Consider the following 15,104-nt stretch of genomic DNA (forward strand, 5'->3'; position numbering starts at 1 on the left):
GGGGACAGGTGAGAATTTTCCAAGCACGTCCAGGAAAGAAAGCAGCCTGTTCTACGTGATCATGCATGCTTGTGTATGTAGGCGTACATTTCCTCACATGGAGCAAAGCCACATGCAGCTATAAAGTCATGTCAGTGCTTTCCTTCCGTGAAATGTGGAGGTGTTCTGAAGGCAGTTTGTAGCAGGAGCTTCCAGAATGGTTCTGTACAGTAAAATGGTGTGGCTAGAACTCCTCTGCAGTCTCTCCAGACACCTGCTGGAAGGGACAGGAGTCATTTGTGTGTGTCATTTATTCTCCTTTATTCATGACAAATCAATCTCTTCCTAGTCATATGTTTCCGAGTTGGGTTTTTAGGTTAAAATATTTTCTTAATGTCTCTCTTTTTTTTTTTTTTTTTTTACTCTATGTAGTAAATGATTTTAAAGCCAGAGAGAGACAGAACGAGAGGTGAGCTCATGCCTCGCTGTCTCTGTCTCTCTGATCACAGTATATTTGTATCTTACGATGATTTTCTCCTGTCCTGCAGGCATTTCCTATTCAAAACAGGAACAGGGACCACGCCACTGTTCAGCACTGCCACCCCAGGATACACGATGGCCTCTGGCTCTGTTTACTCGCCACCTACTCGGCCACTACCTAGAAACACCCTATCAAGAAGTGCTTTTAAATTCAAGAAGTCTTCAAAGTACTGTAGCTGGAAATGTACCGCCCTGTGCGCTGTAGGGGTCTCAGTGCTCCTGGCCGTACTGCTGTCGTATTTTATAGGTAAGAGCCCGTTTCTAGAACTCTCATCTATACATCCCATTGTTCAGTTGGTTTTATGTGTTTATCTGGACAGGGCTTGTGTTCAGAGGTTATACATCATGGGTGAGAAGTTGGTCCTGATGTATAATAAACGGTCATTCTCGTTATGTAGATGAATAGAGAAGCTGTTTGCGTGAAGCACGAGGTCTGCCTTGGACACTCCCTAGAGCATCCATCTGTGTTGCATTTGTCCCTCGTGAGTGTGTTCACTTCTGTGACATTTCATGTCCAGGAAGTAATTCATGCGCTTGCAAGAATGGGCTCTGTGTAGGAATCCCCTTCGGGGCGGCGTCAATAGGGAGCTCTCTGCTCCTCCTCATGATGATGCTCGTCTTTCAGCCAAGCCTGCGGTCTAAATGTAAAACCCATCACTCAGAGCCATCCTTGTGCACTCAGGAACTTCTCTCCAGAGAGCTGTGCATCCATAAAACAAGGGCTGGGTGATGTACACGTCCCTCTCTCTAGGTTTTCCACCTTTTTGGATGGAATATTGATCGTGGTTTTTGTCACCTGACTGATTGGAGCTGCTAAGAGAAGTTGCAAATGTGTCTTTTCTTTAACTATTTCAGAACATAGATGAGCGTTCAAGCTATTGGCAAATGGCTTATTCAAATGTCAGAAATGACCATATCCAATCTTGATCTAAGTGTGTACAGAAAAGCATACGGCATCAAAAAGCAAATCATGTTCACTGAGATAAATCACAGGCTGTGTGTTTTGCCAAGAACAGCCAGTGATGCTTCCTCAGGTTTGCAGAGCTATTTGTGATGACCGGTGAAATTCCATAAGTGAATAAGTGTCACAGGGCTATCTGTGGAATAGTAAGACCCTTTTGTGGTAAACTGGTTTCTGTCTTTAGCTATAATACTCCTTAACTATGAATTATGTCCTTAGGAAGGGAAGTGACCATCTTGAGTCATGTCACTGAAGAGGAAAGTAGAATTTTAGAGCATGAAGGAAGTTGAGAGAGAGTTGAGTTGGGGGGAGCAACGCGGTGGCACGTTACCTACTGTGACTTCTGATACTGTGACCGTGGCTGATGTCACTCATGGACCTGGTACCCTTCCCACTAACCTGCACACAGCCTGATCATCCTCATCACAGGGCTTTGTACAGCCACTGTCCATCAGAGGTGAAAACAACATGAGGCCTTTCTGTCATTTTTCAATCGTCTAAGTTCACTCCCTCCTTGTGAAGGTGGTCAAGCCAGGTACTGAAAGGGTTGTCACTTGCTGAGATCACACTAATGATACATTGCTGTGCTGTTTTGTAACATGCACGGTACACAGGAATATCACAACAACAGCAGTCAGCCTTCACAAACAGATTCCTAGTATTTAGTAGAAGATATCCGCCCTTGAAGAGCGTCTCTTCTGGTTAACTATTTGTTCATTATTTGTGTATGTGAACAGTGTGCTGCTAGATAATTTTAAATGGTTTCTCAAATGTACCAGTCATAAGTGGGATGTAATAAATTAAGCGTATTAGTAGGGGATTTTTTTTTTTACTGTAGTACATGCTAAACCGATAAGTACTATGTAGGGTTGGAATTCAGTGTCTGTGTTGTTGATGTGTTGTCGGACGTCGTTTCTGATCTTAAGTGCCTGTGTCCTCTTAAATATTTATTTAATAGGTTGCTAAATGTTTTGAATATCAGCTCTGCTACCATTTAATTTTATTTACACTGTGTGATTAGGAAGAAAAATAGCATTTTAATGTGAGATCAGATCACTATTATTTGTGAGCCTTTTCTCCTTTTAAGGATCCGTCAATGAATATAATTGAGTATCAGACTCCTAAATAAAAACTCAAAATGTTACTTTTTTTCAAATGATCAGTTTTTACTGTTTCATGGTTAGCATCCTACTTTAAACATCTCCCTTTGATTTTATCTTTATCTTCATGGAATATTTTAAAAATATTCATGTACTCTTGTCAGTTCAACAGATAATTTGCTGAACATTTGTTGTGATTCAGTTACTGTGCTGGAAATTAAGGTGATACAATCCCAAGTGTTATCTGACAAAATTACTTTTTTTTTTTCTTGGAGTATAATTGCTTTACAGTGTTGTATGAGTTTCTGCTATACAGTGAAGGGAAGCAGCTGTATATATACACACACATGTATATATATGTACATATATTGCCTCCCTCTGGGGCCTCCCTCCCTCCCCACCCCCGTCCCACCCATCTAGACTATCGCAGAGCAGCAGTCTGAGCACCCTGTGCTAGACAGCAGGTTTCCACTAGCTGTCTGTTTTATACGCAGTAGTGTATGTTTATCAGTGCTCCTCCCCCAATCTGTCCCACCCGCTCCTTCCAACCTCCGTGTCCACAAATCCGTTCTCTATGTCTGCATCTCTGTTCCTGCCCTGCAAGAGGATCATCAGCACCATATATACGGAATCTAGAAAAATTACTTTTATCATCAAAGAATTAAGCCATCCTTTTATTGCTTTACTTAAGCACACAAATATACTTGGAATTTTCACTGGTCTTTCTGTGCTTAAATAACTCACATTCTTAACACAGTGATTTCTTTGCTGTTGTTTAGGTCAGGTAAAGAATTTCACTTCTTCATCAGTTAGCAATGATAAATCTTCTTGAGAGTGAAGATACTGCCTTTACCCTTGAAAAACAGAGGAGGACACTTTGCTCTCCCGGAGGGCGGTCCTTTTCTATTGAGTGGTGTAGAGCCGGGAAGGAGATTTGTCCAGGCAGATCAGCCTGATAAACCCTAGAATCAATGGGGAGACCAATGTCATCATCAGATTGACCTTACCACCTTTCACAAAAGCACAGGCATCCTTAAATTGTTTCCATTCCCTTAGAGGTCCCCTTCCCTCGTATTGACTGTCAATATAAAGTCAAAGCCTTAAAGAAATAAAGGGCCTGAGGGAGATTATTTGTCTCCTAGAATTTTCTCACCTTCCAGTAAGGTCAAGAGAAGTTATGAGAATATAGCATCTACCAGTCTCTTCTCTAAGGTAGAATTATCTCAGAACAGTCAGAAAGGAAGGGAGAGAGGAGACAGGCTTTGTGTTTGGTGGTTTTTCCTATCTCAGGGACAAAGTGAAAGTCGATCAGTCATGTCCAACTCATTACAACTCTAGGGACTGTAGCCTGCCAGGCTCCGCTCTCCATGGTATTTCCCAGGCAAGAACCCTGGAGTGGGTTCCTATTTCCTTCAGGGGATCTTCCTAACCCAGGGATCAGATCCAGGTTTCCTGCGTTACATTCAGATTCCCATTCCTAACCAAAATTTCAGAGACAGAAGCCAAAAAGAAAGTGAAAAGTAATTCCCATAGGTCAGTGTTATATCTTTGCATAGGTAGCTGTTATGAACTTTCTGGTGTCCACCGTTTCAGATATTTGTCCATGCACATATACACCTAGGCTTCCCTGGTAGTTCAGATGGTAAAGAATCTACCTGCAATGCAGGAGACCCAAGCTCGATCTCTGGGTCAGGAAGATCACCTGGAGAAGGAAATGGCAACCTACTCCAGTATTCTTGCCTGGAAAATCCCAAGGACAGAGGAGCCTGGCGGGCTACAGTCCACAGCATTGCAAAGAGTCAGACACGACTGAGCAACTAACACACACGTACACACACATATAACCTAGAAGTCCATAGTTTTAATGCATTTTGTACCAGATTTTTCTCATTCACTAACCTATCATTTTGGAGAAGGGAATGGCAACCCACTCCAGTATTCTTGCCTGGAAAATTCCATGGACAGAGGAGCCTGGTGGACTACAATCTGTAAGGTCACAAAGAGTCCGACATGTCTGAGTGACTAACGCACACACACACACACACATACACACACACACACACACAATCATTTAGCACCTATTTTTCATTAACCAATTTCCAAAAATGCATGACCATTTTCTTATGCATTTGTGTGTGTATTTGTGTTTGCAGGGTGTCTTCCGTTGATGAAATTTTTAATCAGAATAAATTATTTGAAAGAAAATTTCTGAGCCAAAGCATAGGTATGTCTTAAATTTAGCAAGCCAGGTCCAAGTTACCCTCAGTTTATACAGCTATCAGTGCTACATATAATCAATATTTTTAATTCTTAGCAATCTCTTAGGTTAAAAATATATTATTGTCATTGTCATTTTTTTACTAGTAGGGCTGAATATCTTTTCAAATGCTTATTGACCATTTGTAATTTTCCTGTATGTGTTTTAATAGCTTAGTTTCCTCCATTTTTCTTTTGGGGTTTTTATTCTTTTTTAGGGGGCAGTTGTACATGTTGATTAAGGGTATGAATCATTTGTCATATGTTATATATTCTTCCAATTTATTCTGACCTTTGTTTTTGGTTATCTTGCCATGTACTATATGGAATTTTTAAAGTAATCAAAGTTATCAGATTTTTCTTGTCATTTCTAGTGTTCATGTTATACCTATGAAATTCTTATTTACTCCAAGTATTATTTTTTAAAAGTCACTTACAAATTTTCTTCTGGTACTTCTAAGGCTTTTTAGTAACCATTTTTAGCTCAGCATTTTTCTCATCACCCCACTCTGCGTTAGAGGTTCAAATTAGCCCTTTCTTCTAGAAGCTCCCAGTCAAGTTATAAAGATGTGTGCAAATATATGTATACTGTACACTTTTAACAGAACATGGTTTCATAACAACTTTGGCCAAATGAGAAAAAAAGAGAGAGAGAGAGAGAGAAGGAAAGAAGGAAACACGTGCCCCTGGCTGAAGATGTTGGGGAAAGACTTGATGTAGGAATAGCAGGTGATGTTTGAAAGATGCAGAGGAGTGCATGTCTCTGGGCTTGACGTCACAGTGGTTGCTGGGAGATCACCATGAGACAAGGTCGTCCGAGGCGGGGAAGGAAGAAGCAAGAGCTGTCCAGAACGGTGCCTATGGAGGCTCATGACGTACCACTGCTGTGTTCGAAGCTGTGTACAAATTTCCTCCCTCCATTTTCCCAGCAGCCCCGTGAGTTATCTCTGTTTAACAAATACGATAGTCTTAGAAAGGCACCTCTCCTTAAAGTCACACGGGCCAGTAAATGATGGAAGCTGGACTGGAAACTACCAAGGATCCCAGGACATTATCTACGGGGCCTCCCATGAGGTTTTTGAAGAACTGAAAAGAGGGAAGAAACTGAAGAAATGGAAGCATTGTCGTGAAAAAGCATCACATTTATGTTTTGAAAAATTGCTCTGGTGGCATTCCAAAATATGCAATTCTAAGACAGGAAGTCCGAACTTGGGCTTTTCAGATTTAACAGCTCCTAGGAATCACCTGGGGATCTTGTTAACATGCACATTCTGAGTCAGCAGATCCAGTGTGAGAACAGAGTCTGTGTTTCAGACAGGCTTGTGGTCCACCGCAGCACAGTCAGATGTGGTACTTGATGAAGGAAACATTTCTACAGCGTCCAGTTCATAGCCACTAGACACACTTGACTAGAGAGCCCTTGAAAAGTGGCTGGTGTAACTAAGAGCCTGGAGTTTAGATTTTTATTATTCTTAATTAATTTGAGGGGCTTCCTAGGTGGCACAGTGGTAAAGAATCTACCTGCCAGTGCAAGAGACACAAGAGACGCAGGTTGGATCCCTGGGTGGGGAAGATCCCCTGGAATAGGAAATGGCAAGCCACTGCAGTCTGCTAGCCTAGAAAATCCCATAGACAGAAGAGCCTGCCTGGCAAGCTACTGTCCAGGAGGTCGCAAAGAATCAGACACAGCTAAGCGACTGAGCGCACACATGTGCACACAAATCACGTTTAAATGGTGGCTACCGTTTGGACAGTACAAAGGTAGACAGCGCTGTTAGAAAACTAGTCTAAGTGGGAGATCGTGAAGCCACGTTGTGACAGAGAAGTGAGCAGAACTGAGAAACCACGAAGAACTGAAAAACTGCGATGAAGCTGATTCATAATAGAATAGACGGGCCGTGATTTATCGTATCCCAGTTCTTAAAAATCAAATGTCCAGGTCTACACATACGGCAGACCTCTTCTCAACAGAGTCAAATGTGGTTTTCTTTAGATCACTGAGCTCCCAATGAAGATCCTTCTCTGACGCATTTTCTTTAAATTGATATGCCTTTCCACAGTGAAAATTCTCCTGATTACTAAACATAAAGGTTAGGTTCAATGATAGTGGTTAGTGATACAGTCCTATCCAAAAAAATAGCTGTCCCACTTTTTCCGGGCCCTAATTTACTCCATTTTGAAGAGACATTACTTTGCCGACAAAGGTCCGTCTAGTCTAAGCTATGCTTTTTCCAGTAGTCATGTATGGATATTGGACAGTAAAGAAAGCTGAGCGCTGAAGAATTGATGCCTTTGAACTGTGGTGTTGGAGAAGACTCTTGAGAGTCCCTTGGACTGCCAGGAGATCAAACCAGTCTATCTTCAAGGAAATCAACCCTGAATATTCGTTGGAAGGACTGATGGCTGAAGCTGAAACTCCAATACTTTGGCCACCTGATGCAAAGAACTGACTCACTGGAAAAGACCCTGATACTGGGAAAAATTAAAGGCAGGAGGAGAAGGGGATGACAGAGGATGAGATGGTTGGATGGCATCACTGACTCGATAGACATGAGTTTGAGCAAACTCTGGGAGTTGATGATGGACAGGGGATCCTGACGTATTGTAGTCCATGGGGTCGCAAAGAGTCAGATGCAACTGAGCAGCTGAATTGAACTGAACTGTTTTTCTAAAATCTGAAAATTATGAAGATGGACAATAGTCAGCAGTTGTTCACCAGAGAATGAATAGGAAGGAGATAGTCTTTTGGTTACTATTGCTTCTGCTCACAGTTATGGGATGAGTAGGCATCTTGATTATTCTTTTTTACTCAAAGAAGGCTCTTTTTCCTGGGTGGGAGATACCCTGAAATTTTGCCTTTCTACACATTGAAATATGCCCACAAATCTTATCATAAAGTGTAAACGTCATTGAAATGTTAGGAAACACTGGTCAAAATATGTTGAAATTACTATGTTAACACCAGTGAAAACTGCAACACATCGAGCCAAACTTCAAATAGCACCATTATGGACACAACCTCATTAATGTGACCATATACTGCTAGGCAGAGTCTGAAAATTCACAGAATTATCATGGGAAATTCCATGTGCACCAAAAGAGTTTGCACATATAATTTAAACTTAAGGGAAACTCAAGAAAACAAAAATCTTATCAAAATATATGATGCTTGGGACTTCCCTAGTTGTTCAGTGGTTAAGGCTTCACCTTTCAATCAGAGGATGTGGGTTCATTCCTTGATCGGGAGCTAAGATTCCACATGCCTTGTGGACAAAAAAAAAACAAAAAACATAAAACAGAGTTTAATACTATAACAAATTCCATTAAAGCTTTAAAAATGGTCTACATCAAAAATTATTTTCAACAAATTACATATGTTAGCATAGTTTCTCAATTTTGGGCCCTTTAGGCCAAGTTTATCACAACCCACTAATCCCCGTGACTATTTTTTTTTTTTTTATAACGGCTTAGAAGTACTGACTTTGTGCTCAGTTGTGTCCGAGTCTTTGCGATCTCATGGTCTGTAGCCCACCAGGCTCCTCTGTCTGTGGGATTTTCCAGGCAAAAATACTGGAGTGGGTTGCCATTTCCTACTTCAGGGGGTCTTCCCCACCCAGGGATCAAACCAATGTCTCTTGTGTCTCCTGCATCGGCAGGTGGATTCTTTGCAACTAGTGCCACCTGGGAAGTCCTTTATAACAGTTTATTAAGATATAATTCAAATACCATATAGTTCACCCACTTAAAGTATACACATCAGTGGGGATTCGTATATTCATACAGCTTTGCAGTCATCACCACAACCAATTTTAGAATACTTCTATCACTCATGCAAAAAAACAACCCTGTATCCCTAAACAGACACTTCCTATTGCCTTCCAAACATTCAGTAATCTTTTTTTTCCATGAAAGTCTGAACTTGTAAGGGGCTGGTTTATGGACTCATTTCCAACGACAAATAACTCAACATTGTTTTTCTCATGAACTTCTGACATAGGCTGCTAACCAAAGAACTACTCACATTTTCAATATTCCTTTTCATTTGGGAAAAAATACTATGTAGTTATTTATTTCCTTTGAACAGCTGCTACCAACTGATTCCTAAAATAGATGTTGTCATACATCTGCTAAAAAGGCTGTTTAACAACATAAGCATTCCCTAGATCAAGCAAAACATAACCTGTCGGATCCAGGTTCATGGTAGTGATGATTCCTTAGCAGTTATCTGTCCTACTTCTGGGTCTATTTGCATTTTATGAATATCTTTACCTCTCTGTGTACCTTGAAATTGATTACGGTGCTAGCTATATATATGCAACTCAGGGTCAGGAGGAAAAATAAACCAGCCCTTTAGGCTTGGTGGAAAAATCAACCACTTAAATATAGATGGCAAAATAAAATGTGTTGTGACATTCTTTTTTTTTTTCTTTTTTGATGTGTCTTTGTCATAAAAGTGCTGTTTTATTAGGTTCTTGAACACAGCCGAACAATGAATTATATACCATTTTTCACGATGGCTTCTTCCCTTAGCTCTTGGTTATATTACACTCAGTAAAATGCATTTTGTCCGAGATGGAATGGTGGCATTTTTAATACTAATGTGGCGTCACCACAATATAAGAAAAAAAATGTATTACTCGTATTTTAGTGGGTTGAAAATTGTAAACTGAAAATTTTAAATCAATAGATCAGTATTTTATTTCATTTATCTTCTACGTGATCTAGCATATCATTTAGAAACCTAGAAAAGATCGAGAGATCACTTAAAATTCAGTTCTTTCTCTAGCCACTGCTGTATAATCATTTCAGTGACTTCTGAGTTGAACCTATAGTAGGGAAAAATCAATATATTGTACACTTAAGAGGTTTTTGATGTTACGGATTTTTTGCTGCTATTTATTAGCAAAACATAAAAATGTTTAGTTTTGCGTTGATTCTAGTATTACTCTAAAGAAAAAAGAGGTTACTACCAAAATCAGGTAATTATACAAATGTAGAAAGTATGCTCTTCCTCTCCTCACCAAAAAGTATTGATTTACTCTTAGTTTGGTGGGCTTCCCTCATGGCTTAGATGGCAAAGAACCTGCCTACAAAGCAAGAGATGCAGGTTCGATCCCTGGGTCAGGAAGATCCCCTGGAGAAGCGAATGGCTATCTACTCCATTATTCTTGCCTGGAGAATCCCATGGACAGAAGAGCCTGGCGGGCTACAGTCCATGGGATCGCAAAGAGTCAGACATAGCTAAGCGACTAACACTTTAACTTTTCAAAGTAAATAATATATGGGAAATAGTATAAGCAGACTGTTTTTACCATTCAAATATAAGACTCTCCCTGACTTGAAAAAGTCCAAGGACAACAGCAATAAGAAATGCTTTTAAAGTCATCTAAACTCCAGTTTGCGCTATAGGTGAATATTTTGCCTGTGAAATACAGGGCTGTCTTCTTTGTTTTAGGCTATCATCTTTGCAGAATGTAGCAACAACTCCTGACTAATGACAAGTGGAAAGCATAATACAATATTTACCATTTCAGTGCTACATTGCATAAATATTTAATCGGTGTTGCATATGTCATTTGCTTTAACGTTAGTGCTACTGAGAACAGTGTGTACCAAGAGAAATATCTACATACAGAGGAGTGAAAGGAAAAGTAACTGGCATATGTGAAGTTAAAAAAAAAGAGCTTGATGGATTGCTAGGAATCTTAGGAATGAATTCAGCAGAAAACCTCTGTGTTCCATTGAATCTATGTTCCAACAAAGATTTCACCCTTAAATAAAACAGATCAAAGAAAATGCACATGTGTAGCGACTCTTTTTAGTTTATTGTTCCTGTGTCATCTTAGAATGTCTTCAGACTACTCACATCTTGTCCTTCCTTAACAATACGATACCACTGTTCCTTTAGTGGCCTAATAAAATAACGTCAGAAAAGGAAGTGACCGTTCATTCATCCATCCATCTATCATTCTTTGGACATTTATTTATTGAGACATTATCACAGATAGTGCAGTGAGCAACCTTACACAGCCCTTGCCCTCTTAGAGATTATGTCTTAGAGACTGTAAACACTGAGCACCTAATTTTAATCAGGGTGTCCATTTTAAAAGGAGAAATAAAACGTGGAAGACTAGAGCAGTGCATAAAATGCGGTATTTACTGAATCTAAGCATTAGAGAAAGGTTTTCCTGCTAAAACCGGAATGATAAGTAGTATTATGTGTTTTGACAAATTCTGACATAAGGACAAATTTTAAGCGTTACCACATCAACCTAAATGTGGCCCCAAAAATCAATTCTCAGGAATATTAAAACCAATGCATTGTGATATAATAAAAATAAATTTGGAAGTGTCTGAGGGGGGAAAAGTTATGATATTTTTTTATTTTCTTTGTTGAGTTAGTTTAGCTAGAATCCTCTTTGTAGTTAATATCTAGAAGTCAAAAGAAATCTTTCGTTGGAGATTTGGGGTAACTAGATTTAAAATTTCCACAGGAATTTATAGTCTGTTTCTGTTTGTTTCTTTCCTTTAATTTTAGATAACACACTTTTATGCTTTAAGAATTTTCTTTATAGAGTATACCCAGAAAATAGTTTTAAAAGCTGTTAAATCATATTTCTGCATTCTTTTCCAAGCATTCATGAGTGCTATATTAAACTATTCTGAAGATATTTCTAAAACATGTGTTTCCTGTATTTCAAAAAGTTGTTTGGAGATAGAGATCATTGTTCTGTATTTGAGAACCTAAGAGGTCGACCTGTCCAATTTCCATTCTTGAGTTGGGCCTAGAAGGGAAAAGAACATTACTTTGAGACACTTCCATGGTGCATTTTAAGCACATATACACTGAATCAAAGAACAATTACATTTTTTTAGCTAGAGCCACTTTTGTGTAGTACTAACTTGTTTTGGGAGAAAATACTCAGTATTTTTGAAGATAAGAACTTCCAGTCTCTTCTTGAACTGTTGCGTTTCATCACTGGTGATTTATCCAGGCTTCCAGAGAGGCTCATCTTGGGACTGCCCTGGCTGTTTAGTAATTAAGACTTCACCTTCCAGTGGCAGTGCCCAGGGCATAGGTTTGATCCCTGTTTGGGGAGGTAGGATCCCACATGCCTCGCAGCCAAAACACAAAACAAATTCCCCTCCCCCCACCCCTAAAACAGGAGCAATATAGAACCATAATGAATAAATACTTTAAAATGGCCAATAGCCAAAATAAAAAAAAAAAAAAAACTCAAAAAACAAGAGGATCATCCTTGTGGCTTTTCCCATCAGCCAGCCTGACTTGGTGTTGGTGAACTCCGCTGGAATTGTCTTTTTCGCTAATGCTATAGCCACAGCCTGACCCTTTCAGTCTCCTCCACTAGTGAGTTCTTTCTCCCCTTTATTGCTCCTGCCCCTAAGAGAGAGGAAGCCTTCTGCGTATCATCCTACATTTCCTGTGGTTTTCCATGGTTGTAGAAGGACACTCAAGGCTACCTAACATGTTACTGTATGTGAAGCTAGGATATGAGGCCCTTTCCTCGGAGGGAAAAAAAAATGGTACAGTATTTTTGCATCTTGGACATGTTTATTTGTTTTTCCCAGGCATTTCCTTTTAATTATTTCCAAGATCACAACCAATTTAATCCCATTAAATTTACCAAGTATTGAATATCCTTCCTAAACACTGAGTTCACAGTAAGACGTAACCTTTACAACAGTGATCTTATGTGGGAAAATGTGTCAATTTTGAATATCATATTACAGTGTATTTTTAGAATGCTGTTTATAAGCACAGAGCCTCAAAGCAGTAAGATTTGAATTTGTAATCCCACCTCTGTCACTTATCAGCTATGTCATCTTGAGCAGGGTAGTTAACCTCCATAAACCTGGGTTTCCTCGTCATTGTAAACAGGATTAGTAATAGTAGAGATCTTTGGAATCTTTCATAAAATAATTATTAAAAGACCTACTATATTGCACAGGGAACTATTTTTAATATCTTGTAATAACCTATAGAAAAATAGGTTATTTTTTATAGTAGAAAAGAATCTAAACGAGAATAGATATGCATATATGTTTAACTGAATCCCTTTCCTTTACAATTGAAACTAATGCAATGCTGTAAATTAATTATATTTCAATTTTAATGATAAAAAGAAAAATAATCACTGTGCCTATAAAATGTAAGTGCTGAATTAATTTTAACTGCTATTATTTCACAACCTTGTGAATCAAATATCAGTATCCACAATTTTTTAGAAAGAAAAATCTTTGGCCCAGAGAATCAGTGACTTGTCCAGCATTAAAGCCAGTCAGTGTTTAAGTGGCAACCATCTCCAGTATTCTTTCAAGGGGAATCCCATGGAGAGAAGACCCAGGCAGGCCTCAGAGAGTCAGACATGACTTAGGAAATGAGCATGATAAGCACATTATCTAGGTCTTCTTACTTTTAGTCCAGAACTTTATTCCACTATATCAGAAGGCATTGTTTCTCATAAGACTTAAGAATTTACTTTAAAAAAAAAAAAAAAGAATTTACTTAAAAATTGCAATTTGTTATAAAAAAAATTAAAAATGTGTTTCAAATTTTGCCAGTAATCACAAGGAAAAACTAAATATATAAATATAAAAATATATATAAAATAACAATACCATAGAAGGTTCACAACTATATGATAAAGGTGAAGAGCATATTAAAGAAATGTACAGGGATCACTGCTGAGGGGACTGAAAATGCTGCAGCTCTTTACCATGGGGGCTTTTAATTTTGTTCTGGATGCTTCATCTGTTCCTTATCTCCACTTGCAGTCTTTACAAACCAGCCTCATGATGTAGTTCCTGAGACACTGAGTTCCATAGAATTTATACATAAAACCTAACCATATCGTTTCAGTCATTTCAAGTCATCACAGATTTTACCATTATTTTCTATTTTAAGACTAAAGCTGTTTTTAGATGCATTTTGCTTCTTCAAAGATATTCCTTGTGATCTCAGAAGAGAATCACAGAGAGAGAAGCACTGCCTGTTGAAAGTGGGAAAGTGGGTCATTTATTTTTAGGAAAGGAGCCTGAGACCACCAACTACAGAAGCAGGTGGACAGCGAGAGCCATCTCCAGGGTATCAGAGATGACTTCCTCGGGAGTTTGCTTTGAAAAAAATTCCCACAAAAGCTTCATAAATATCATTAATTAGAGTTAAGTCCATAACTGAGGAAAGCTGCTCTCCATGTGAGCCCAGATGAATGGGGAACAGCTGGAAAACTGGCTTCCCACGCTGTTTATCAGCCCTGCTTGATGAGATGACCTGAGAGGTCCAGGCAGGCTGATGGGATGTGTTGAATTTACGGTTACCTGCGAGGGGCCGGAAGTGGTGACGTGGTCTCCGCGTCATCCAACCTTCATAGGCAACAGAACTTGGTAAGGGAGACACTGACCAAATCTTTGTTGACAAATGAATCCCGAACAACAAACTACTTGAGCTGGTTGTGCCTGTGTTCCTGAAGGGTCTTTGATTTTGTTATTAATAGGATTTATCACTTGACCATCACACACATACACACGCACACTCTCACACACTCACAAATCATGTTCTTTCTCTCAAATGTATCTTCTCAGGGAAGAAGTGGACTCATTATTTCATAATTATTATTATGAAAGGGACATTTTGAAGGGGATATTTTTCTGGATTTTACCTTTTTAAATTTTTTCACATTAACTATTCTTTACTGATTCATTGGAGCAGAAATGTAGATCTTTCTAAAAGCAAATGAAGTGTTGGAGAAACAAACCACCTAAAGAAAGACAAAGAATATTTTTATGTGTACCTGCAACAATAGTACTGTAAGAGAGGTTCTTTCCAGTGTATGCAATAAGTATGTCCTACATCACAGGATTCCTAAGTTGACATTTTAAAATGAACAATAGAAACCTAAATTTTTTAACTGGAAAGGCCTTAAAAATATTTAAGTATTTAAGTATTTCAAACTGACACCACCAGATAAATAGTTTGGCCTATACAGAGGGTTGGGTTTTTTTTTGTTGTTTTTTTTTACCTTTTTATTTAGTATTGGGGTATAGCCAATTAACAGTATTGTTATAGTTTCTTGTGAATGGTGATGGAGCCTCAGCCATACATGTACCTGTTGTATTTTGCCATATTTTAATCTACCAACCTTCCTCTAAGAATCTCCATATCCCTAATAGTTAGATCTTTTAATAATGATGATTAAAGTGTCTTAAAATTTCAAAGAATTATCATTTTCAGGTCTATTGCACTCTTC

General features: G+C 38.8%; 1 protein-coding gene across 1 annotated transcript in view; it reads left to right on the plus strand.

Annotated features, from left to right (window-relative positions):
* The window catches only part of TENM3 (teneurin transmembrane protein 3), a 185,766-nt gene that overhangs the window by 21,247 nt on the left and 149,415 nt on the right, over window positions 1-15,104 (plus strand). The window contains exon 3 of the mRNA XM_040242877.1: window positions 528-766. Coding sequence (XP_040098811.1) covers window positions 528-766 — 239 coding nt within the window. The remainder of the gene's footprint in view (window positions 1-527; window positions 767-15,104) is intronic.

Source organism: Oryx dammah, unplaced genomic scaffold (genome assembly GCF_014754425.2).
Source record: "Oryx dammah isolate SB20612 unplaced genomic scaffold, SCBI_Odam_1.1 HiC_scaffold_7, whole genome shotgun sequence".
In the NCBI taxonomy this organism is placed as follows: domain Eukaryota; kingdom Metazoa; phylum Chordata; class Mammalia; order Artiodactyla; family Bovidae; genus Oryx; species Oryx dammah.